The sequence below is a fragment of the Cyclopterus lumpus genome, chromosome 17, assembly GCF_009769545.1.
Source record: "Cyclopterus lumpus isolate fCycLum1 chromosome 17, fCycLum1.pri, whole genome shotgun sequence".
Classification (NCBI taxonomy): Eukaryota; Metazoa; Chordata; class Actinopteri; order Perciformes; family Cyclopteridae; genus Cyclopterus; species Cyclopterus lumpus.
The window spans coordinates 12198811-12224424 of record NC_046982.1 but is presented as its reverse complement, the minus strand read 5'-3'; the positions used below and the strand labels follow the sequence as shown (position 1 = coordinate 12224424).

Sequence of the window (25614 nt, the reverse complement as noted above, 5' to 3'; positions counted from 1 at the left end):
ATTTTGATCCACACTTACACGCCGCCACCTCTCAATTACAACTCGCTTCTCCCCCTCAATCCTTTGCCTTTCCAGTTGTTTCTACTCATGAGAAAACTGGAACAAAAGCAATACCTTATGCTGCTCAAAGGGTAAGGCTCTGTGACAGGCTGAACCTGCCTGTGCTGCCATTGACCGACTCAGTCCCTGTTGTTTAGCAACCAGCACCCCTTTTCTTTAGCCGTTTATCCCCAACACCACTAAGATCAATATCATACTCTATTGCAATCCTCCAGAGCTGATCTCTAGGGCAACGATCCAGAAACCCCTCAACTGGAGGAGAAACAACGTCCTCTAACCGTGTCATAATAGAGCAGGTCAAAGGCCACAACAAAAACAGCAAACCATGTGTGTAGGTCAACTAGTGCACTAAACACACAATATGTCCCCCTGACTAATGTTGAAGTCCCTCCACCGAGATTGCCGATCAAAAACTAATCTACCTCGTCACAAAGGTGAAAGCTGTTTGAGAAAATGTTTTCATGTTGTTTTCCTGACACCAGTACATATATTGTATGCATCTACAGAGTGCTCTTAAAAACAAGAAAACAAGGCCATCCATAATATTCTGTACATTTGGCCTGGTTTTATTGTGAATACCGATTAATAAGTATGGTTAAAAGAATACATAAACAGCAGGATACAAGTTTAGACAGAACCTTTACAATAAGGATGTTTGAAACTTAAAAACAGGCAGCATCTCAATCCTGTGCAATAAAGTTACGCAGTCCAACCCAGCACGATGTTACGTTGTGGCAAAAACGTGGCTCCAAAAATAGCTGCTACTTTTCATACATTTGAAATTTTCAGCCCTCTTTGATCAAACGGATTAACACTATACCATCTTTCAAATCAACTATATTAATACTAAAATCAAGTTCTGCGGGAAATAAATGTCCTCTTGTTTGCTAAGTCCCACAAACCAAAACTTTAAACTGAGCGGTTTTAAAATTAATATTGTGACACAACTGAAGAGAAATTAAAAAGACACAAATATCAGATGAATACACCAATTTTTTTTTGCAACTTGAAAACGGAGCTCATCGTATTTAAGACTGCTTCATAATTCCTTCATGTAGCATCATTCAATATTAAGCAAGAACAGATAAATAATTTGCCCGTTTCATCAGTTTTGCAATGCAGTCAGTATTCACAAACATCAACTCATTCCCAAATATGTTGAACACATAGAAGCCATAGGAGTGTGAGCGGTAGGTTTGTACAATATCAGATACTAAAGTGACTCTGTAACTGATAGCTGAGGGTGACCTAGAAAAAGAGCCGTTTAGAAATCCTGACTGTGCTTTCCAGAATCATAAAACCTCAATTCAGCCCTGCTTCAGGTAGAATTAGTTTTAGTGTTCTCCAGCTCTGAGAAGGGAGAGGGTTGAAATGCTTCGGGAGGTTAGATCAGTATTTCACATTAACATTTTATCCTACAGTACAACAAGCATGTATAAAACAGAGTAATGTCCACGTCCTCATGTGAGCAATTTAAATATACAACTAAGTTAGGCAGAATATCACATATTCTGCTTTTCTATGAATACATACATCCTGCATTTAAAATATCATAACAATAATCATAACATAAATTGAAATGCACTACAAAAAAAAAAGTCAAGACTGAGGCGTTTCAGAGAGCTGGCCCCTCAGTAGCCGAGTCCGTCGCCCGTTTGTACAGACAGCCCCTGAATGGAGATGGAGCAAACACTAAATCCACCAACAAGGATCTAGAGCTGCTCCTTTTGAAAGGGAAAACTCTGCAGTATGAAGTTCAGAGTCGACCATGTTAAGAACAGAATAAAAGGAAAAGAAAAATATCTGTTTTCTGGCATGGTCCCCCCCCCGCTTTGTTGTCTTTGGCCTTTACACCTTTAGTTCAGCAGGGACACCATGACTGCAGAGTTCACCTTCAAGGCTGAGAGAAACACCCAGACTGTGCTAACATCCAGCCCACCTATGAGCTCATCATCTGGCTTCGCTACTAGTTCGGTTATATACAAGAGTCAAGTGCATGCTTAAACTCCTCTGGTTTCTTTTTCCCCTCCCAAAAAAAACAAAGTGGCTTCAGTTTTCAGTACTTGTAAAAGTTGCCGACATATACAGAATGTAGTAATCTAAAGTCTTTAGCACTGCTAAAAGTCCTTTTTCTGAATAATAATAATAATTTAAAAAAGAAGTATGTTGACGTCACCTTTTCTGTGACACGATTAGCAATTCAGTTGCTTTAAGAGGGTGAGAAGGCTGTGGCATATAAGTGTGTGAGTGAAGGTAAATGATCATACACTGATGAGGATGTGCGGTTTGTGTGTGTGTGTGTGTGTGTGTGTGTGTGTCTAGCTCCAGTGTGCCTGTTGAGGAGTGGTGAGAAGGTGTGTGTGTTTTACACTTGATCAAATAGTAATTGCATACACACAGAGATATATATATATATATATATATATATATATATATATATATATATATATATAGTCCGAGGAATAAAGTTTCAAATAATTAATGAATAAATATTCACTAGGGTTTAAATTGAATCAAGTTTGTATAAATTTACTTCAATATATTTTGTCCCATTTCCTCTAAAATTGGCACCAAATGATGTAGCTAGGACTGATAAAATAAAACATAACCACAATTTCTCAATAGTGCTATCTTAACTTAATCAGCAATAAATGTCAGGTCCTGTACAAAAAACTGGACAATGCATATATTGCTATCAGATATAGATTTGGAAGTGATCAGGCTTGAATGATGACCAACACTTAATTAAGTACAACTGAAGATAAAAGTTAACTGAAAGCTCGTTCGTGGCTTCACATCAGAGTTATGTAAAGGAGTTTGAGTAAAAAATGTATCGAAAGAATACAGGGTGTCTCTGTTGTCAGACTATGTGTGAGCTCTTCAAATCAAAGCCTCATGATCACTTCTAAATCTGGAGTGAGAACTGTAACTGTATATATTTATCTGCCAGATAAAACAAGACAAAGCGTGCCACATGTCAAGTTAAGTCTGCTTTGTTAAAATGTTTGCATCCACTTGGTGTTCCACACAAATCAAAACAAAAAATCAAAGGAAATGATCTCCCACCACTATTTGATCAGGTCTGGTGCATGTGTGTCTGCGTGAGGATAACGGCGAGCTCGGGCCCTATAGCAAGGCTTTCTCTGAGTAAGGGGCCTGTGAGGCGTCTGATGAAGGTGCTATGCTCGGGCCAGAAGGGGTGCTGTAGTTTGGCGTCATGCCGGGGGCGGGGCCAGGGCCACTGGCTGGGTGCTGGTAGGACTGTAGGTCTGCTGGGGCCATGCTGCCTGGAGCTGCAGTGTAGACTGGCGGCTGGCCCATGTACATATGAACGTCACTACGAAAAAGAACAAAGCAACATTAATAACACCACAACAGAAAGGTGGAAACATTAAATATGAAAAGTCAAAATAACAGTGAACTTTGACCACCAAATTCTAGTTGGTTAAACCGTGAGTGCAAAAGCACATTTGAATAAATTGGCTCAAGATGTTCCCGACATACCAGGTTCACAAGAATGGGACGAACGTGAGGTCACAGTGACCTTGACCTTTGATGCAAATATTAGTGTGCATGGAAACCTAGTCATTGTTGCATAAACAGTGTTTCTGTTAGAGAAGCGAAAAAAAGAGCAGCAGAGTGTTGAGAAATTAGGACTTAATATTTAGATAACACTGAATCTATTTCATCAACAGGTAAACCTGGACGAAGCTTTTAGATTGCATTAAAAGCAGAAAGCAGGAGCAGTTTAGAAAACATGGAGGCTTCATCCTACAATATACTTCTATAAACAGGTGCAAATGGGAAGGAAAGGCCGTCTCATAGCTTGGTTCACTTTGCTGAACAAGGCTCCTGCCACTATTTGAAAATTCTCAGTAAAAAATGAATAATACTCTCTAGATGAGATACTGGGGTTTGATGAACTCACCTGGGAGCTGGCTGACCAGGTATGGGGGTTCCAGCTGGAAGCTGTTCCATGTAACCCTGCACCGCGGTGCCGCTCATGGCGTACGGACCTGGTGGAGGCTGACCAGGATAGACCTGACGCCAAAACCATGAACAGTGAGTGTTACCAACGGAGGAGAGTCTAAGATCGAAAGCAATTAGGGATGAGAATCGAAAACCAGTTCCAGTTAAGTACCGGTTTCCAAATTGTCCAATCAATCGGAATCGCACGCTTTTGAGATCAATGATGTCATTGTAACAAGTCTTCCTGACAGTTGCAGCTTGCGTCAGGATGTCAAACTCTGAGTCTACGATGCAACAAACTTGATACAAGGAGTCATAGAAGATCAGAAGAAATGCTCCAAAGTATGGAATAATTTCACGAGAAATAATGCAACATCGCGACTTGAATTGTCTTTAAAATTATTGTAATTTATTTTAATATGTTCAAAAGTTAGAGATGTTCCTAATGTCACATAGAGACATACTCCAGTGTTCAGAGATAATAAAACTGCTGCATTGACAAATCAATAAAGAATCACAGCTACAAGCGGCAACATCTTAAAATCAATTCCCATCCCATACTGCAATTCAGAGTATCATGGTCTCTCTACAGCAACAAGCACCTGATTTCTCCTCATGGTAGGATGCAAATTTAGACAGTATGTATACTTTTATATTTAAACAGTGCACTTAATTAATTTTTCTTCTCATCTGGAGTGCAACTGGATTCCATCCAGATAGTTCTAGTATGATTTATGAGGTTTGAGGTACTAGTTCAAAGACCTCCTTATGAAACGTGTTTACCTTTTTAAGGAACAAATGTGTAACGTCCCCTTTAAGACTTAGGAAATTGTGCACAACCAGATTTTTGCTCGCACTCAAAACCCTTCACTCTTTTGGTATCCCCATGTGTATGGTAGACAGTTTTTACTCTTATTCCCAGACGTTACTGTACCTGTTGTGCTGCGTTGGCAGGTTGCTGCATGTAGTACTGTTGGCTCTGTAGCTTGGCATACATGGCGTAAACAGGATCTTCATTCATCAGCTTGGCATACAAAGACAGAGCTTCCATCACCTTCACATTCAGGTCCGACAGCTCCGAGTGCTTCCTGTTGAAACGAACAGGAAATTACATTTAGATTTTCTTCACTAAATATTTGCAGATCGCTTGAATTATGTAGGTTTGAATACTCAATGCACCTGTCTATATCCTCCAACTTCTGGTCAATGAGGGGGCCCATCTGATTGCAGGCACCTGGTTTAAATACAACAAATAGTTATCAATTGTGTCTGTCGTCAACGATACTCTGTAACCTTGTTTGCTGCTGCTACAACTTAATTTCTTCCTGGGGATGAATACAATATATATATAAAAATATAATCGACTTTTTTTTTTATTTTTTTTTTAAACAAAGTAGTGCATTTGCTTCTGCAATATATATATATATATATAAAATCATCCACATTAACCTTTATCTCACTTAGTCACTTTATACATAATGAACCCAGAGTTTAGATTACCTTCCAGCTGGAGCAACTCAACGCTGTCTGACTGGTTGTCTGTGGGATCTGCACTCTGGATCATCTGGAGAAGCTGGTCCATTTTGTCCTGAAGGATTTCAATAATCATGTGAGGACATGTTACAGATACATGTGATGAGTGAATCTTTCTACCCAGTTACAAATAAAACAAATTCACCAATTAATGTATCTAAAATAGAGAAACTTAGTCTGTTTGTCAGATCTTATTTTGGAACAAAACTCTTCATTTCATGATGGAACATTGAGATCTCAATGAGGCAAAAAAAGCATAATAAGCAAGTGTTCACACTTACTTCGTCTATAAATACAGGCTCTTGTTCGGGCTCTATGGTTTCCACCTGGATGTCCTCACTGAACTGTACGGTCTTCTTCTCTGTCTTCACTGTAGATTTCCAAAATGGCAGCAAAGCAATCAGTAGCAATCAGTGACACAGATTTAAGAGATCAGGATGTGCTCACTGGACACTCAGTTACAGTCGGATACTAGCTCAAAATACTGGTACGAATGTTACAATCTGATACAAGCTATTAACAACAACTTTTAATTTTCATGTTTGTTTGTTGGAACACACAACCCAATAATGCTCATAAGATGTCCTCATCATGTTTGATTATTGGAGGTGTTTTACATGAACGGAGGAAAGAAAGCCAAGATACTGCACATGTGCAGTATGAGGGTTTTGACTGAGGAGTGACACACTTGCAGAAGCATCATGCCAAAGAATATGATGAATAAGCAACCATTTTTAAGAAGCATGACAAATTCAACCAGACAGTGAAAAAGCAAAGCGGACAGAAAAAGAAAAAAAGATGTATACAGTGCAGACACTGAAAATTGTTAATAAGCAGTATAAGAATTGGGAAGCTCTCTCTAAGAAGAGGAATTGTGTCCAAACCGCTATCAGAGAATTTATCCTGCTGCATATGATAATCCACTGATCACTCTCTGTTGTTGACCAATGTCTTGATTGTACTGTGTTATTTGCCTTGTTTGACCAGCTGTTTGAAAGTGATAGAGTATTTCCCACTCTATGATCAATAAAGCAATATTGATCATGGAGTAAATGTTCTATTAAAAATGTACTCACTCATCTCAGGCTCAGCAGTGAGGTCAGCTGTGACAAAGTTGGAGGGGAACAACCCCACTCCCTGGTATGTTTCCCCTTTCCACCAGTTAGGGTCACTGAAATCAAAAAATAAATAAACCTACTGAAATAAATCAAACAATAGATTTAAAGTGGTGTCTTCTCACTGCTGCATTTAGATCTCATTGGCTTAGTTTGCTGTTTCAGGATTCTTTTAAACGTCAGGATATTTCCACAGAGCTCAGAATACCACCTCGACATCATTCCTCTCAGTCATGCGACAAATCCTTGCATGTTGCTTTTCCCCACATTTGTGTGTGTAAAGATTCACCTATCGTCCAGGATAGTGATGATTTCTCCCGACTTGAAGGTAAGCTCGTTGTCCTCAGCGGCCTCAAAGTCGTAGATGGCGCGTACTTTCCTGCCGTCGGACTTGTGCGAGGAGAGCAGGCCGGAGGTGTTCGGGTAAAGGCTCGACAGGGAGGTCTGCGGCTGCTGACGTTGCTCCTTCAGTGACAGCTCAATAGCTGCACACAAAAGAGACGGATATGTGCAATCATGTGTTTGCCCTAAATTAAGGGAAATGTTATTTATGCAACACAAATTAGGAATTAAAAAAGGTGCTTGAGTGCATATTTTTAAGGATAACACCTCTTCAAATACATTTCTCCATTGACGTCCGAGTATTGAACACATTTTTTTCATTGTCCAGAACAAGGCTGAAAAGCCTAAATAAGTATTTCACTGTGCTAGACGTGCTCCTTACCTTTGGCCAAATCGTCATCTTCTTTTTTATTTGTTGAGGTGGAGGGATCCTTTGCCACTAAAGCGGGGCTTGCTTTTGCTTGCTCTGCAGCCTGTGAAACAAAATGATAATCACATTTAATGTGAATCAACAACTAGAAGAATAAAAGGACACGATGTTTAAGCAAAACAACCTGAAATTCTCCAATTATATAAAACAAATAATTTTCTGGCATTTTGCCTGTATTAGGCAATAAAATATGGGAAGCAAGAGAGGAGTACGACATGCAACAAATGTCCTTGGACGCAATTGAAATGAGGATGTTGCAGTTGAATGGTAAAGATCTGACTCACCACTAGTCCACCGTAAATAAAGCAACTTAAACATGTACTTTTCACAGAGTATGCTAAGATTCCACTCAACACACCTACCTGGGACCCCACAGCTGGGAAAGTAACACCCTGCTCGCGTAGATTCTTGATCATTGCAGAGATCAGACTGAGTTGGGGATCGTTGCGGAAGTTCTCAGCCCACTCCACCATCAGGGCTTTCAGCTTCTCACACACTTTGGGGTGGCCCTGGGGACAACCATACAAAGGCACATCATAAGAACAAGGGAAATGGATGCAGCATTCCCCAATTTCAAGTAATCAAACATAATTATTGTGGACTGAAACACACTGAAAATCAAAAATTACATCACAAACCTTGTTTAGAACATTACTGACTTCACTGGCAAACTCTCTGGAGCAAACCTCCAAGTGGAATATTTTCCCACAGTTTGAGACACAAGCACCAAGGAGCTGTGGGGACATTTGGTAAAAACAGTTCATCAGACTCATTATTTAATCCATGGCAACATGTGACAAAACAGTAGCACGAATTAGAATATAACTTATCAGAGAGGAAAGTCAGTTTCTCCACTAGCGCACATCTCAGGGAAAGGTTAATTATCGATGACAAGAAGACTACATGATGCCCTAAGGACCAAGCAATCACTGTACACTTATACCAAACATCGTTTGTTAACAATCTGCTTACAGTCAGTGCCTGCATGGCCACATGAGGATCCTTATGGTTGACTCTTCTCATTATAGAGCGGAGACATTCTTTAGGCCTGCAACAGAAGAGTAGCAATTAAAAGGTTGTGGAGAGTAACTGCTTGGTAAGGACCAAACAAGCCATCTATGTTACTAGATCATTTTTTTATGAACATGAAGGGATCGATATTTATCTTCAATGTATTCATGTGCACCTGGTCCCTGAGCTCCATCTCCAACACTGGGTTTTGTTGGTTTTACGATAAAAAAACCTTGAAGGAAATGTCATGCCTAGTCTGATAAATGTGTTTGTGTGTCAGGTTTAATATTAAGACTTACCCAGTGCGTGACTGCCCTATCTTATCACAAATGTCCAGAATGAGGCCCCAGTCCTCAGCTGTGTTCATCTCACTGGTTGCTTTCTCTGCAGGAAAAAAGCAAAACAACCAACATAAGCAGAAAAGTTAAAGATTAAAAAAGCACTTTTCATAATTTATTCTATTTAGAGGAAGAGAGTAGAGGTGAGGATCCTCATATGATCACAAATCATAAAGCTCCTTGAAACACAAATTGTATTTGCAAACTGTGTGTGTGTAATAATTTCATTTTTTGGTAATCATACTAATGAGCTTAAACAGACAACATAACCGAAGGCCCTAACAATTGTAATGATGAAGTAAATGTATGTTAAACACTGAAAAAATGCACTGGCAAACAGAAAACATGGTCACAAGTAGAGGTGGGCGAGATGGTATTATATAACATTTGAAGATATAAAGTTGCTATACCATTTATACTGTTGCCGTTATTCGATTGGATGATCCATGTTTTCATTACACTCCGCTTAGACTACTGTATTCCTGTCTCACTCTAATCAATTTTTCCAAAATTCACCTTGTTGAAAATGCTGCAGCAAGACTACTCTCAAGTTATTATCATTGTTATATAACCACTGCGATATTGGATTACCAGAACAGGATGATTTTATTTGCATCCTCAACCCCTGCGTACGAGTAGATGACACCAACACAGAGATATTAACAGCTTATGTATACACAAACAGAACAAAGAGGCTCACAATAACAACTCAAGCTGAAATAACAGCCGATAGTCCAAACATACTCATCATGAGCTTTACCAAATTAGTATTTACTGGTAGCTTTGAGGGCCATAGTTTTGTACATGGACTGTCTCCTGCTTCATCTGGCACTGCATATTTAGTTGGGCGTCTGTGTGCACTTCTTCCACCTCCTGCACACTCTAACGTTACATGCTAATGACGTGTTGAACCACTCGACACAGAACAAAGAGAAAAAAGGAATCGGAGGGATGCTCATCTATTTGGGAGCCAGCACACGATGGGATGCAGTGAGATGGAGGAGGAAGAAGGCTCGCTAACGTAAACATGTAAACGTTTCTTCAATCACCCGGATGACAACATCGCTGTCCCATGTCTATTAACAATTTAACCTGAACAAATATTTTTTTTTAAATCTCAACTTTCCAAATAATATAACTGAAACCAAACAAACACATATTTAATAGAAAAAATGTAACTCTTCAAATAAACGTTTGCATAACGTGCTTTGCTGATGGCTAACAGCTAAATCTCCACATAATATTAGGGTGCAAGCTAGTTAGCCGACTAGCTCCTCGGCTAACAGAGCAAATCACAACAAACAAAACAGACATTAATAAACATGGACCACAGCGTGTCAGTTAGTGTATACTGCAACATGTACTACAACACAGCCGTATAGCTTTATTACTAAAGCTCCCGATGGTGTTATCACAATGACAGGCAGCTAAAGATCACATACAAAGCTGTATTATCGAAGCTACTCGAGCTAGCCTGCTGGAAACAGCCTCCAGTTGTGATTAGTTACTCACCAACATCTTGGTCAAATGGGTTCGTCGCGAAGAGAGGCATTGCTGGCGTGATGACAACAGATTTCACTTTCCCCTGTTAATTGTGTCCCCTTCTATTGTTATTTCATAGGATAAACGTGCATAGTAACGACGACTTCATGAATGTCAAATGCAGCTGGCTGGTTTTTTTCTACACAGTCACTCCTTTGCCAGACGGCAACAAGCGAGGCATTCTGGGTAATTGGAGCGGACAGACGCGTGTTAAATTAACTGCTGTCACCAAGTTAAATTAATCAAATACTCACGGGGCTGTTTCAGAGACAATTTAAATAAATAAATAAAAGTGTGCAGATGTGCATGAGTCTGATAATACAACTCCTAATTGATACATTTAGTATATATAAGTAATGTATCAATTAGGAGTTGCCTTTCTTGTTTAGCTTTTATAAACATATACAAATAAATGTTTTGTTGTGCCATATCATCAAAATGCATTTATTACCATATGTCATATGAAAAACAGCACAGACTCCACACACAGTTTATTTACCATTTTATTGTGATCCATAGGAACTTGGTAATTTCATTAAGGCATAATGGGCCTTGAGCAGATTACATAATGCCACTCAGTCCTTAAGCATTATATGAATTGAAAAAGGTTGATCATACAACAATAACAACTGATTATGCAAATTATAAACATGTAACATATTTCACATATTGTATTTGGCATAATAACTAAATCCACATATGATGGCTTTATTACAAAAACTAACACATCTTTCCTACTGGCAGTCTAACGTCTAAGACATACTGTTCTTCATAAAACAGCAGCACTGTTCACACTGAGCATCTATTCTTAAAAAAATAAGACACATGTAGAAAGGTGAAATTAAATTTCAGTATTTTGTATTTATTATCAGAGTTTGTAGTCATTTGCTGGTGGTGAGTGATTCCTCATCATTTTCCCGGGAGCTTATTTCTAATCACAGTTGTGTATTTGTAAGTATTTGACAGTATAAAAATAGTTTCACTTTATTAACAACACAATCCTCTAAAATATATTTTTTTAAAGAGTAAAGAACAAGAAGGCAGCCAAGAAGTACAACAATTTGAAATTCAATCCCAAACAACAATGTATCTTTTGTGAAATAGTATTTACAGATACACCAGTACAACGCTGGCTGACTTAGTAGAGCCTAAAAAAATGTTTCCTTCAGTACAAATACCAAATCAATACAAGAATGGGCTGAGTCTGTGCATGTCCTTTGCAGCATACTTGTAAAGTGCCTTTAAAATAAAGACCAGTCCACATCTCAGTAATGCTTGACTGAGCTGGGATTATCAGAGTCCTCTAGTCATCTAGAGCTCCTCCTCGTGTCCTTCATTATCCTCGCACTTCAACCTCAACGTCAGTCTCCACCATTCTCCGAGAGACAGCTGACACTGTCTTCAATGGATGCTATAAAACTGGAACCTCCGCTGTGAAGAGAAGACATAAAGTAGATTTTAACATCTTTATGGCGTGCTTACAGGCTGATATATTAACAGTTCAAGCAACAGCAACAACTAAATACAGTCAACCCGCAAACTCATTTTAATGATGAAGTACACACAGGTAAGAAAGTTGCAGCATAGAATGATGCAGACATGCTTCAGGCCTATGGGTATGGAAAGTTTCATCATTTACATTTACAGGAGTAAATTCTCTGATGAGGACCATGCAATATGGTCAAACACTCCAGCCCTTTATTTAACATTGTTTTGTCACTGGGCTCTGTGGTTTATTTAAATCCCATTTACATCATCCTGGTGATCAGACATACCAGCACTCACTTTTCATGCAGTGTTTCTCAAATGAGGGTACTCGTACCCCTGGGGGTACTTTGGAGTTACAGTTTCAGTCACATTTGCTAAGAGCTACAGAGCTCAGCTGGTTTCAGGATATATTCAGAAAGTAATGGGGTCAACTAACACATTGTTGATTGTGAACTTCACATGGGGTTTGTTGGCAGTAGGAACACTATAGCATATTGCCACCGCTATACTATAAAAATATATTCACGCACAAATACACAGAAAGAGGATTTGTCAAAAAGGTCTCATATATAGAAGGGACTGACAGTCAGAGGCACGTTCACAGATGAAACCGATGCGGTCAGTGCAGTAGAAATCGTTCCAGTTAGCATTGTGGATAAGGCCAGCACAGTCCTCTCCGTCTTCGTGGCCATGGGTCCAGTTATCAGGCTGGCCAGGCTTCCACTTCCTAAGAACAACAACATGAATAATATGTATTAAAGCTGAAGCATCATAAGAGGGGTTTGTTAGTTACATTCATAGAGGCCCGTTGTTTTGGAACAGAAAAAAGCCAGGAATCAAGTCAGAAAGCACTAAAACACATTAATTTCATCTGCTTAATAACAAATTCATTATTATTTGTTAAACCAATTTTGTAGATTTACTCACTTGAAAACAGGTACAGTGCCATCCACCCATTTCCATACATTTTCCTCCTCCCTGTCAGTAAGACCCAGCCAGAAATAACCTTTTCCTGCAATTGCATCTCTCACAAATTGCTATGGATAGAAGAGAAAAAGATGTTTGAGAGGAAAATCAGTCTGCGGATTTAAAATTAGGTTTGATTCATTCTTTAAAGTCACTGAATATTTTTTAAGTAACTATCCAGATCATTTCTGGTTTACCTGTTCCTCATTGTCGTTGATAATGAGCATTAGAGATGACATGTTGGTACAAAACTGGTTGGACTCGTCAAAGTTGAGCCTCTGAGGACCAGAAGAGAAGTAATAGCAGCTGTCTCCAAACTTTCTGAACTCAGCTGGGCAACCTGGAGTTAATTATTTACAGAATATGACACATTTAAAAGTAAAAACATACGTTATGTGGAATCAGAATTCATAAAAATGTACTTCGAATGGGCCATCTTGATGTAATCATTTAACTCACCAGGCGCTGGAGCAGTGGCGACAGAGGGCTGGATCTGCCGAGACACGGAGCCTTCTGGTTCCTCTGCTGGTTTGGGGGGTTGAGGCGGTTTGGGAGGTTGGGGTGGTTTGGGGGGTTTGGGGGGTTGAGGTGGTTTGGGGGTTTCAGGGATCCTGGAGGGCTGAGTGGGCTTAGGCTGCTTTGAAAGTGGAGATGCTGGAGCAGGTAGCCCTGGTAGACCTGGAGGACCAGGAGGGCCGATGGGTCCAACAGGCCCACGAAGCCCATCGAGTCCTGCAGGTCCTGCTGTTCCTCTGGGCCCCTGTGGCCCTGGTGGTCCTGGCAACCCTGAGAGTCCATCCCTACCAGGAATCCCCGTAGCCCCAGGGTCACCTTTTTCACCAGAGTTTCCAGGTCGACCTCCAGACCCTCTCGATCCTTTAGCCCCTGGAAGACCCCGACCCCCGACAGGACCCTTTGGACCCGTCACACCTGGTGGTCCAGCAGTACCCTTCTCTCCTTTTGGTCCCACCAACCCTGGCATCCCTTTGTCTCCCTTATCTCCCTTTTGTCCTGGCTGGCCCACTGTTCCCTGTGGACCCTTATCCCCCCGGAGGCCCCTTGGACCTGGTGGACCTGAAACACAACAACAGCAGATGTACTGAGGTCTTAAAAAGATCTACTTTGGTATTTTTAGTTAAACATTCTTTTGCTGATAGTATCAGTGTACTCAAGACTGGATATAGCATATCCTGAACTTAGTCGCTGTGGTTCTTTAAGATCTGAATCCTTTCATTGCGCAGAGACAACATTTGGAGCAGTTTACCAGATGACGTGTGATAATATTTTTTAAAACAGGAGTTCATCTTATCATTTTTTACTATTTCCAGGACACGAACCAAGTACGTCTTGTGTTCTTACCCTGCAGGATGGTGAAGTTGGTGATGAGCTTTGAGTGCTTGCTGTCCACCAGCTTCATCTCCTCCATCACCACGGAGAGGTTGCTGACCTCTTTGTCCAGCCTGGCTGCAAGCTCATCTTGCTGTGCGCTTAGCTCTTTGCTATCTGCCTTGGCCTCCGTCACACTATCATTCAGCCCCAGTAACAGGTCTGAATGTCGCATCACTGTCTCAGCGCACGACCTCAGGCCATTCAGGTCGGAGCTGATCGCACCGAGAAGCTGCGAGGCGAAGCTCATGTTTCCAGTCACGCGGTCCATGTCATTCTCATGTCTGTCTAGCCTTGATTCCATCTCATCAAACTTAGATGAGGTGGCGTTATCGTGGTCTCTCTGGTGGTCCATCAGCTCATGAAGGCTCTGGCCATGCTCCTCATTGAGAGTGGAGGTGTTCTGGATCTGGCTGGCCAGTGTGCTGAGCTGAGCCCCCAAGTCATCCAGAGCTTCTCCATTGGAACGGGCCAGTGCTGAGTTATTGGCTGCCAAAACCTGGAGGTTCTGGACCTTTTCCTTCAGCCATTCTGTGTCAGCCCGGGTCTGTCTGGCTGTCTGCTGCAGACCCTGATAGTCATTTCTCAGTTTCTGCACCGCCTGGCCTGCACCCTCCACCGTCTTCTGCAGCGTGCTGAGCAGATTGCGCTGCTGGGATTGGGTGATGTTTAGTGCACTGATACTAACCTGGGTCTGACTCTGCACCTTGACATGGCCCTGTATCTCTGTCTGGAGACGTGCAGTGTCTGTCTGGAGGTCGTCAATCATGCCACTGTAGGAGGCCAAGGTCTGGTTGACCCCACGCAATGAGGCCTCGTTGCCTTGCATAAAACTCTGCAGGGAGACGTGGCCGTTCTGCATGTCATCGCCTGTGATCTGAAGCCCGTCCAGCAAATCCCTGTTTCTGGTTGCTCTGAGGGCAATATCGTTCAGTTGGTTCTGTAGTGCCTCCAGATCGGACTTGAAGGTCTTGATGTTACTTGTGGCATTAACTGACTTCTCTGCTGTCTGATCATCTGAAAAGGTGGCACACACACAAATAGGTTAAATGAAAGAAAACTAAAATATGGTAAAGTCAAAAAGCACCTCCTTGCATTTCAAATGTTGTTCCCAGCTATCGTTGGTTACAAAAAAATCCATCTTTGCTATCTAATCTTATGGTTATGAGACTTACCTAGTTTCTTTAAGTCTGTCTCCACAGCATTGATCTTGCCTCCATAATTCTGCATGCCCTCTGTGACATTGTCCATTCTCTGGACCACTGACAAAAGAGGAACAAGAAGGTATAAATAGAATGTACGGTGTTTATGGTAAATAGACAATATTGTCATAACAGATAGATAGATAGATATATAGATATATAGATAGATAGATAGATAGATCAGTATTGACAATCCAATATGTAATATTGGATGTCAATATAGATGTTGTATAGATGTTGTATGTGTACAGATTGTAAAGCCCTCTGAGGCAAATTTGTAATTTGTGATATTGGGCTATACAAAATAACCTGAATTGAATTGAATAATAATACAGCACTGCTTTTTAATGAGTACTTTTACTTCTAAAGGAATGATTTTATATGGTATTGCTACCTTCACTTTGGCAAAGCATTTCAATACTTCTTCCTCCGCTTATACATAAATATCCCACTATAACATGAAAAAGCAGAATTTCCTGAGCTAAACTGATGGTGAACAGCAGAGGGTGCTGCTGTCTTCATTTCCCTCCAGTAAATAACTGGAAACTCAAACAGCAATTTTGAAAGAAGGATGTTGAACCACGTGGAGTTTCCTATGTTTTTTTGTAACCGGGCAACTCTGTATCTGTTGATCAATACAAATCAAAATTCAGAAATTCAAATTCAAGAGTATAAACAATGCCAAAGACATGATTAAAACCACACTACACGCTGACTCTGGTTCCACTTTCTCTGTCCACTTCACATCTGCAACATGTCCTCTCTTCCACCGCTTGTTTTTCTCTCAGTATGTGGGCGCCTAAAAACATCCCTGGCTTTCACTGTTATCATTCCAGAAGTGACAAAAGCACGAAACAACAACATGCACATGGGACAAAAAAACAAATAAATGGACCCAGTTTTAAAGAGCTGTTGGTCTCTTTCTCTTTAACTTTAAAATTCTAATTTCTTTATCTTTTTCAGTCGTACTGTATTTGTTGCCCTTAACATTCATTTAAGATTACTACTTACGACCTGCCCCTGAAAACAGTGACGAATATCTACCCCACAGTCCAGTATTGGAAAAGCATTATTGAGTTATATAAGGTTGCTTATTTGAGTAAGACTTATTGGCTGCCTATTGTGAGGTTATGAGCTATACTTAGTTAACCAACATGAGGCCCAGCTGATTAATGCTGATCAAATCTGCAGGAGCACACACTCAGTGACTCAGCAGCGAAGATGTTGATTACTGCAGAAAGATGTATTTATGTTTGCTGGTAAACTACCGCATGTTTATAGAGTGCAGAAGGGAAACAATACAACGCACAGAAACCAGCCTTCACTGGTTTTCATGCAAACTCTTTTGGACACTCGTAGCCATTTGTCAACCTGTGGTTCATGAGACAACAAATTGCTACCAAGCCATAAAATCTCCTCTGGGCTGTTAAGCCAGGGCAGTCGCTGCATGGTCATCTGGTAGACATTAGAGCCAAACTGCCACCATCACATGGGCTTCACGCAAACACAGACCCAACGCTGGAAACCCAAAACAATCCTGACAGCACTTACAGGGCACGATTCAGATTTAGATCTTAATTTGTAGAACATATTTCCTCACTGGATCAATTCCATGTGTTGTCTGTCCAGGAGGGCGCCAGTGGAACAGGTAGGACTTGATTATTTTTGCTCACGGATATTTTGAGGTTTTCTATGATAGATTTGGGCCACAAATGTGTGAGACTGAATAATACACTAAGTGTTTTCCATATTGAGCCTGAGATCTCTGGGATTCCTCTCAATGCCTTGCTTCAAACAGGGAGAAACGGCAAAAATCTGTTGCAATAAAGACAATGTTGCTCAAAAAACTGTGTGTTTCCAATCTGGAGCTCTGGCCAATCTTCAAAAGATATCAATTCGGTTGGAAGTAAACAATATGATCTGTCAAAGGAGTCTCTTCAAGTGGTACATCTTAGACTGGACTCTCTGACTTGTTTGGAATTAGTTTTCCATTCTGTTGCAGTGATACGACCCTTTGAGAAAGAAAAAGATAGAAAGTAAAGGGAAAATCTGCTAAAAGTATATATATTTACATTAGGATAATTCATTTACTGTATATGTTCATTGGGAAATTGTCTACAAACATATATCTATCTATGCTAATATAAAAACAGCAAGACTTGGATTGATCACTTTACCAGATGGCTCTGAAGTTGGACTTTTGATGCAATTATCTTTTTAAATCAAAAGAGATGAGACTAATGGTCAACAGACGAGACTGTCACCAAAGAAATCACCAAAGTCAATAAGATACATCCTCTGGAGACCTTGTCTGTATAAACATTCAGGGCAATCTGTCCAACATTAGGCTAAAACAACCAAAGATTTGTATGAAATAAAATATCTAATCCCTCATTGATGTCTTAATTGTGCAGAATTTAAGATCTTCTGACTTTTAAAGAACCTTTGGATATTAGTAGATTTTAAAGAAATGGAATTGTGAAGGCGAATCTAGAGACTGTGACTCTGAAACATGAGTCTGATTTGTGTCATGTGACCACAGCTGTAGCAGAAACATGAACAACACAGTTGGGTTTAGTTTAGACTTGCCTTTGTATCCGAGGATGGCCACTGCTATGGTGAGCAGGGCACAGAGCACATAGAGCAGAGCGATAGCCGCCCTCAGCGCCCAGTCATTTTTGCACTTGGTGCACTCCGTACCCTCCTGGATTCCTGCAACAGACAAAAGAATTTGCGTCACAAACCGGTGTACAGTATTCAGTAGGTCTGAGCAGTATTAACTCAAATGTTGTGCACCATGGAGTTAATAAAAAACATTTTCTTTCATTAAAAAATGGATATTGTTTTTCATTTCATAACTAAGTTTAGTACTGTGTGTGTAAAGTGGGACACACTGTGACTTTCTTCAGCCAAGTATCAATTGAAAACATTTGGCCTAAATGACTCAATATGAAACTTTGAAAAACGCTGCACATGTGTTCTCCATACACCAGAGAAACCGAAACAAAACAGTACCATTCATTAAAAGTGTCTTTCCTCGTTGCCATCCGACCTAAAACCATAGTGCAGTGCGATCTTTGGGCATTCATGTGACAGATGTTCACTCGTCTTAACCCTATGTCCTCAGAACACCATGTGATACAATGCTAAACATTATACTATAGGCAGGATGTTTACTTGACCTCATTAGACTGACCGCGTAGCCTCGGCCAGCTGGCGCTTCACAACAGGCAATTGTTGGGTTGTAGTGGATTTTATATATATTTGCACATGTAGATAAGAGAAGTTTATGTTTTAAATTAATACATAAAGAAAGATATGATAATTAATTTGGGATATTATGAGGAATATTCTGGAGGAATGTATTATGAAACATAAGAGAGGATCACTGTTTTATTATTCTGTTTTAATGACAAATGTAATGATTAACTGTATGATGCATGAGAATGAATGAATGTTTTATTGTTTAGACAATAGTTAAAATGGATGCCGATTGAAACCTAATGTGTTGCTTTTATTCTGAAGGCAGGATAATAGGGTTTAATTCTGAAGGGGAACTTCCTGTCCTTGACCGGAAGTGTGAGCTTTGACCTCGCCAGCTTATCAATTGGCTTAGCGAACAGAACTGTGGCATCCTTTGAACTGACCAATAGAACTAACCTTTAGGTGTGAATTCATTTGCATGACCAGACTAACGACCATTTGTGCTGGGGAACATGGTTCTACTGGTCTGGAGACTCGAGACAGCCCCGGGCTGTTGCTCCCTGGGAGCTGCAGTCCGTCTGTGGAGAGTTCCTCCTTTCTGGCCCCACGATCGTGAACGCTACATGAGTATTATCTTTGCCATTAAATATTGTTAAACTTTAACTCATTGAATCCTGAATTTCCTGCGGCCACGGGACCCGGAGCTTTGAACACGAATCTTACACAATGAAGATCTTTATGTTGATCTTGATTCAGATTATGGAAGAAGAGATCATTTCAGACGGGGAGGTTGTGAAAAAAAGGGACTGAGCAAAAACAAAACGGTGTAAAATACACTTTTATTGTATTACTTGTCTTAAAGGGACAGTGAGTGGGATTTGGTGACATCCTGTGGTGTGGGTACAGATTGCAACCAACTGAATACTCCTCCGCACACCTCTCCCTTTTCCAAGTCTATGTAACGTCTGCCAAACCCTGGTAAGGCTGTTCACCTCCCTCCGAGGACATCCTTACTGAAATAACACGACTTTAGCAGCATCCAATGTTTTTTGGGGGGGCAATCTTGCGGTTTGATTACAACCCATCTGGTCGCTTGACTGCTTGTGCCCCATTTTGCATTGATTTCAAATACAAAACATGGCCCATGGCCTTTCAATCAATTGATTCCACTAGGAGAAGCTACAAAAGGTCCCCATGACTTCAGAGTATCAGAGGCCTGTCTCTGTCCCTTTAAGTCATGTCACCCGTGATGGGACTGAATGTGTAACCACAAGAGGTTCCAGCCTTCAGGGGTGGGCCCGGACCACCAGAGGGGTACTGGACCCACACATCTGTGCAAACATCACGTCTGACCACCTCAAAGGGGCCCGCCCCAGCCTTAGACCCAGATATGGATATGCAGACCGCTGTTGTCCTTATGTGTGCTGAGAGCCTCATGTTGGGAGCCAGTGTGGAGAGCTCCATCAGAGAACCCCCCCACACACTGGTCCTGACCACATGCCGATTAAAGGACAACATCAAACCATGTAAACAAGCAGCTGACCGTCTGCAGGTTCTGGGTCAAGAGCAAAGCAGGGGGGGGGGGATTTCTGTGTTCATTAGAGTTTGAACATGGTGGCAATATCATGTGTGTGTCTCTCATGCTTTCAGGTTCACTGAATTTAAAATACTCTCTCACGGTCAAAACTCTTTCACCCGGACTATTGCTATCCTATTCTTCAATAATTAACTTTTCTACAACCGACAACAAACATAAAACAACATATTCTTCTCGGTACAATGCCCTCACATACCTTTATTATTACACTGTAATTCAGATTGTATCATACAACACGAATCTTAAAAGCATGACCGGGACATGAACATTTCAGTATGCGGTCTCAGATTGTGTTGATGACTGGACTCATTTTAAAGTTCTTGTTTTTCAAGAAAAATGCGTAAAAAAAAAAGAAAAAAGAAAAAATGTCAGGTTCTACTGCTTCAATTTAGAAAGCTTTCCATTGTGAATGTGACATTTTTTTGGAGTGCAATTCTGGCTGCGTGGTGAGTGGGCACATATGGAAAATGCTCCATCACCTTTGGATTCTGACTTGGAACATGGAGGTTCAAGCCATGTGGTCATCATGGGAAAAATCCTCATACTGTGTTGTAGAACCTGGCAGGGACCAGTTTTCAAACCTAGACTGTCACATTCTCACAGCAGCGATGCTGCCACTGAACAACATGGAAACTCATCCAGGGTCGCAATAATGTTTTCTGTTCTCCTATTGGGGATTTTGCTTCAGCAACAGAGATGCGGCACACAGTAATGATGTAAGTAAGTACAGCTGCACTACTCTGTTACACAGAAATCAGAAAGAAAACCAAACTGGGGTTCTTTATTCATAAAAGTAGTTCTTTGATGGCTTGCTTTGTCATAATTACATCCACAGAGGATGGTAACGGTATGTTAATGTTAACTATAGCAAACATTTCTGAGACTGAACTCCGACTGTCTATCCCGTTAACGATAACCCAGCACGCTAAATAAAAGTCTTGGACAATCAAAAGCATCCTGTACAATCTGTTCAAAGCTAATTCCAAGGATCATGAACATTTTAATAGAAGAAAATCTTCTTTGCGTATGCTGCTTACTCAGCTTTGTGCTACAAACCCCCATGATGTACCTCACTCGCGTGTCATGTTTCATATCCAAAGGGCCGTTAAGACTTCATGCTGGCTACGCATAAACTACCACAGTACATAAACATGCTGACACATACATGTCATGAGTTGACTGAAAACACATTGTTTAGCGAAACGGCCCGGCGCAGAACACGGCGGGGGGACTTCGCCTGTCGAGAGTTAAGAAGCTGGACGGCAGCCAGGACGTCCCAATCAACAAGCTGGAATCCAGACAGATTATCCCCAAGATGTACATAAATTCCACAAAAGTGTAGAAAGAGCAGCGGTAACATGAAGAAAACTGTACCTAACATACCTAATATATTATGTTAAATGTGAGAACCATATAGCTCCAACTTTGGCCTGTTTTTTGTATTTACATAATCATTTATGGGCTGAGTTTATGGACCAAGACAAAATAAATATCCATTAACATTTATTTTATAACTTCTTTTCAAGCATGCTTACAATAATGGGACGATATCGTCCATTGGACATTTCTCAACAACTGAATAGATTACGATTTAAATTCATAATGTCCAATGGATGAACCCTAATGACTGTGGTGTTCCCCCTACTTTCACTCTAGCGCCACCACCAGGTCAGAATTTTAACTTCTCCAATAAAACATCAAAAACATCTATGAGATGGATTATCATGATGCTTGGTACTGACATTCATGTACAACAGCGCCACCATCAGGTCAATCATTTAATTAATCAAATATTTTGATTTACAACCAAATACCTGCAAACTAATGATACCCATCAGCCTCAGCTGTACTTCCTATTTACGTACCTCATATGTCGTCTTGATACGATATAACAAAGACACTATTTTTAAGCAACAGCACCAACATAGTAGATATCTCTGGAGCATCTCCTGGAATGTATTTGACCAGTGTGAGAGTTGCACATATAACTCATACTAAGAAGAAGTCATGGTCAGTTGTGGTACAGCTTTGTCGATGTAAATTAGCTCAGTGTTGAGAAACTGAAGAACAGAGTTCAGAGAAACAGCAACAACGTGAAAAGAGGCAGAGCGAAAGATGGGGGAAGTCCAGAGTGGTGTCTGTAAAACAGCTGTATTTCATTTGGACTCGGAGTCAGTCAAAGAAAAAAAAAGTCTCAACACTTATTCCCTTATTCTATGTACCTGCCATGAGACTGCCTGCCAGCCAGTCTCACTCCTGGCTGGCAGTGGAAACTTCCATGGCAACACAAAGAAAGCCTGTACAGACGAGAGCCTTTTTGTGTGAAGACCCTTTGTGCAGAGTGTTAATACTAAGTTACGTACAGTAACTGGGTGGCTACCACAGCCGGACGTGGTCCCACAGACAGGCCATGCCTCTTCACTCCACCTGGATGGAGTCTCACATTTCCAAAGGGAATACACATATTTGTATTTTAAGCAGTTACGTTACTATGTGGTATACGTCTGCAAATACAAACTGTCAAAACTACAATTACATCTAATTTACAGTTTTCAATTTCCATAATCAGCCTTACTGAAATAATTGTGTTTTAAAAAATTGACTCCAGAAACCAAAATAGACAAATAAATGCATATAAAACAAACCACAGTGGATCACTGAGGATGAATTTGAGATACAAGTTTCAGATACAAAATTAAAATAATTATTTGATTTCTTCATTACTAAGTTAATTTGCCTCATTACTCCAACCCACTTGAATGACTTCCAATAAGAGCCTATAGCCTCTTGGCTAGGCATAAGATTGTTTGCAGGATATATAGTTGACAGTATTCAATATTTCATAGGAAAACGGCAAGAATGAGGGGAACAAGACAGAGTCTACAGCCATGCAAGCGGTTCTGTCAGGCTGTTCTTAGGCACATTGGTGTCTTGAGCTAAATGCTGATGTTTAACATTTGTTGTGTTTCTCATGTTCCCATATAGTTTAGTGGGTTAGCATGCTAACATTTGGCAGTTAACAGTCAGCAGTGCTCAGCACAAAGTACAACTGAGGCTGATGCAAATGTACCAAAGTGTTGGAGAAGCGGAAGTTTTGGCCTGAAGGTGGCAGTCGATGAAAGTCATGGGGACTCATGGGGCCATGAATGTTTGTGCAAAATATCATGGCAAGCCAACTAATAGTTGTTGAGATATTTCAGTCTGGATCAAAGTTGTGGAGCATTGTTTAGCAAACAATTTGTACTTCACTCCAGTTTAGTTTGGTTACTTCCTGTTCGCAAGTGTGTCTGTTCTACACTTAAATATAAGTAAATAAAGTGACCTAATGGATTGATGGCCTTCTCTTTTGCAATACACTGCAATTTAGACAGATAAGACTGATGTAATTATACTTATTAATCTTGCCCGGTGCAGCTTGCACTTAAAGAACTGGTACTTCTGACTTCTTCCTTGAGACAATGTTGAACCTTTAATTGAGCAATGTGTCCTGTGGTCTTGGTGTCCCCCTCTGGCTCTGATAGCTAACCCAGTTATAACAGTCGCCAACTGGAATGCTAACAAGTAAACACTCTCAAACAGGGGAAGTTACCACTAGGACAAATTACACAGACATTAGGATCCCTGAATTGCTGAGCTAACCTGGGCCATGTTTTTTTTTTTTCACTCACTCCATACAGGTTTATGGCACTTTAAATCGGACCCTGGTCCTCTAGAACATCTGGACCCTGTTACAGCGGAGCCAAATCAAAGGACGCACGCAAACAGTTGATACATAATCCCCTCATGCCAAGCACAAGAATAAAAATAAAGGGCTTGCCTTTTGTGGGCTATTTCAGGTGTTTTTATATGAAACCTTCTCCGTGGTACTGATGAGTAAGGAGACCAGTGGTTTACAGCCGCCTGTATCTGTATGTTGGATTGTTAAAGAGAAATAACATATGGATGACTGAATGTCTGAGATGCCCTCATTAACTATACTCACACACATGCACACACAACACACATTGCCTAAAGCTGACAAAGCTGAACTGTGTCCTTTGAAGGCCTTGGCCACAGACTTTAACATAAACACCATACTGGGATATGCAGTGCAATATGGGCCGGCGTCTCTGGAAAACATCCTCTTTAGCATGCTCTTATCCCTCAAGTCTTATATGGCCTACTATAAAACATGCTTAGGGACTGAACAAAAATGATTAAGAAGGGTACATTTGCCGAAGGGATAGAAGGCAGGACTCCGGTGGAATGAGAGGTTGTGGAATCTGGTGCTCAATAATGGTCAAAATTGATAAACAATGTTTGCTGCTGTTTATATTCATCCTGATGCAAATGTAAAAACAATGCATGAAAATAATGCATTGCTGTTTCTTTTGTTCTGTTTTTCTTGTGTTGCAAATGGGCTACAATTGCATTGTGCTGTGTTTCCCTAGGTTGGTAATAAATAAAAATTAACCATGATACTGAACTTTTTGGGAGAGCAGGGGAGGATCTTTGAACTTATTTCATCCCAAATGAATTAATTTTTTGATAATCAAATAGTTACACCACAATTGTTGCTTTAATTGTTATATTTAATGCTTTTGGAAAGACATGGCATTGTGTTGATTTGAGGAACAGTCATTATTCTGATCTTCCGATACAATTCAAATACAGTATTTTCATGAAGTGGAATCCAGGGTGTTTCACTAATAGCTGTAATAACTATTCACTTAGCCTTTTTTTTTTTTTTACTATTTTCATGCAAAATCTCTTGAACTGAAGAGCCACTGCAATCTTGCCTACCACCACCTTTCTCTTTATGCCTATTTATAAACTTTCAAAGATTACATTTTCCCTGCAAAATTATAACTGCAAGTCCCAGAAGTACCCTGGCATGCTTACAGACAGTTGGAAGTTTCGTGGAAGTTGGGCAACAAGAGTGAAACTTTTGGAAATAATGAACATTGGTATATCCGTTGACAGAAGCGTGCAAAAGGAGAAAAATGGCATCCGTCAGTGGAACAGAGTTGACTGTTAAGGGGAAACTTTATAGTGCATTTCTTGATCACTGAGCTGGCTGCAGTTTTTCAAAGTGCTAAAAGGCACAAACAGTCTAATTGGTAGAGAAAACAGTAAGATGGCCCATAAAACAGGGATTTAGCTTCAATGAAGCAGTGAAAATGGAGCTGATTAGATCAAGTTGTGTCAACCCTTCTGTGCTTGGTTATAAGAAGACAGACTATGACAAATAGGTCCTATATCGTAATCTCAAGAATCAGATTTTTAAGCATGCACGTCTGCCTCGTAAACAAAGCTGCATGGGCCCCTGGGATACTTTGCCGGGTAGGATTGGATATCAAAAAGCTTGTGTGTCCCAGTCAGCAGTTTTCATCAAAGACTCAAATCTAGATTCACTCTTAGTCTCTGGTCTGACTGTGGAAGGTGATAAAGC

The 25614-nt window shown here is 40.5% G+C and overlaps 1 protein-coding gene across 1 annotated transcript in view; it reads right to left on the bottom strand.

Moving 5' to 3' along the window:
* Positions 1-608: 608 nt before the first annotated feature.
* LOC117746555 (collectin-12-like) overlaps positions 609-25614 on the bottom strand; it is a 39735-nt gene continuing 14729 nt past the window's right edge. The window contains 21 exon segments of the mRNA XM_034555774.1: positions 609-3397; positions 3989-4101; positions 4964-5117; positions 5209-5263; positions 5530-5617; positions 5844-5932; positions 6639-6733; positions 6967-7162; positions 7402-7492; positions 7812-7958; positions 8088-8183; positions 8422-8497; positions 8760-8844; positions 10311-10407; positions 12486-12555; positions 12756-12865; positions 12992-13134; positions 13254-13868; positions 14154-15197; positions 15356-15442; positions 17972-18094. Of these exon segments, the coding sequence (XP_034411665.1) occupies positions 3187-3397; positions 3989-4101; positions 4964-5117; positions 5209-5263; positions 5530-5617; positions 5844-5932; positions 6639-6733; positions 6967-7162; positions 7402-7492; positions 7812-7958; positions 8088-8183; positions 8422-8497; positions 8760-8844; positions 10311-10407; positions 12486-12555; positions 12756-12865; positions 12992-13134; positions 13254-13868; positions 14154-15197; positions 15356-15442; positions 17972-18094 (3785 nt within the window). The 3' untranslated portion in view covers positions 609-3186.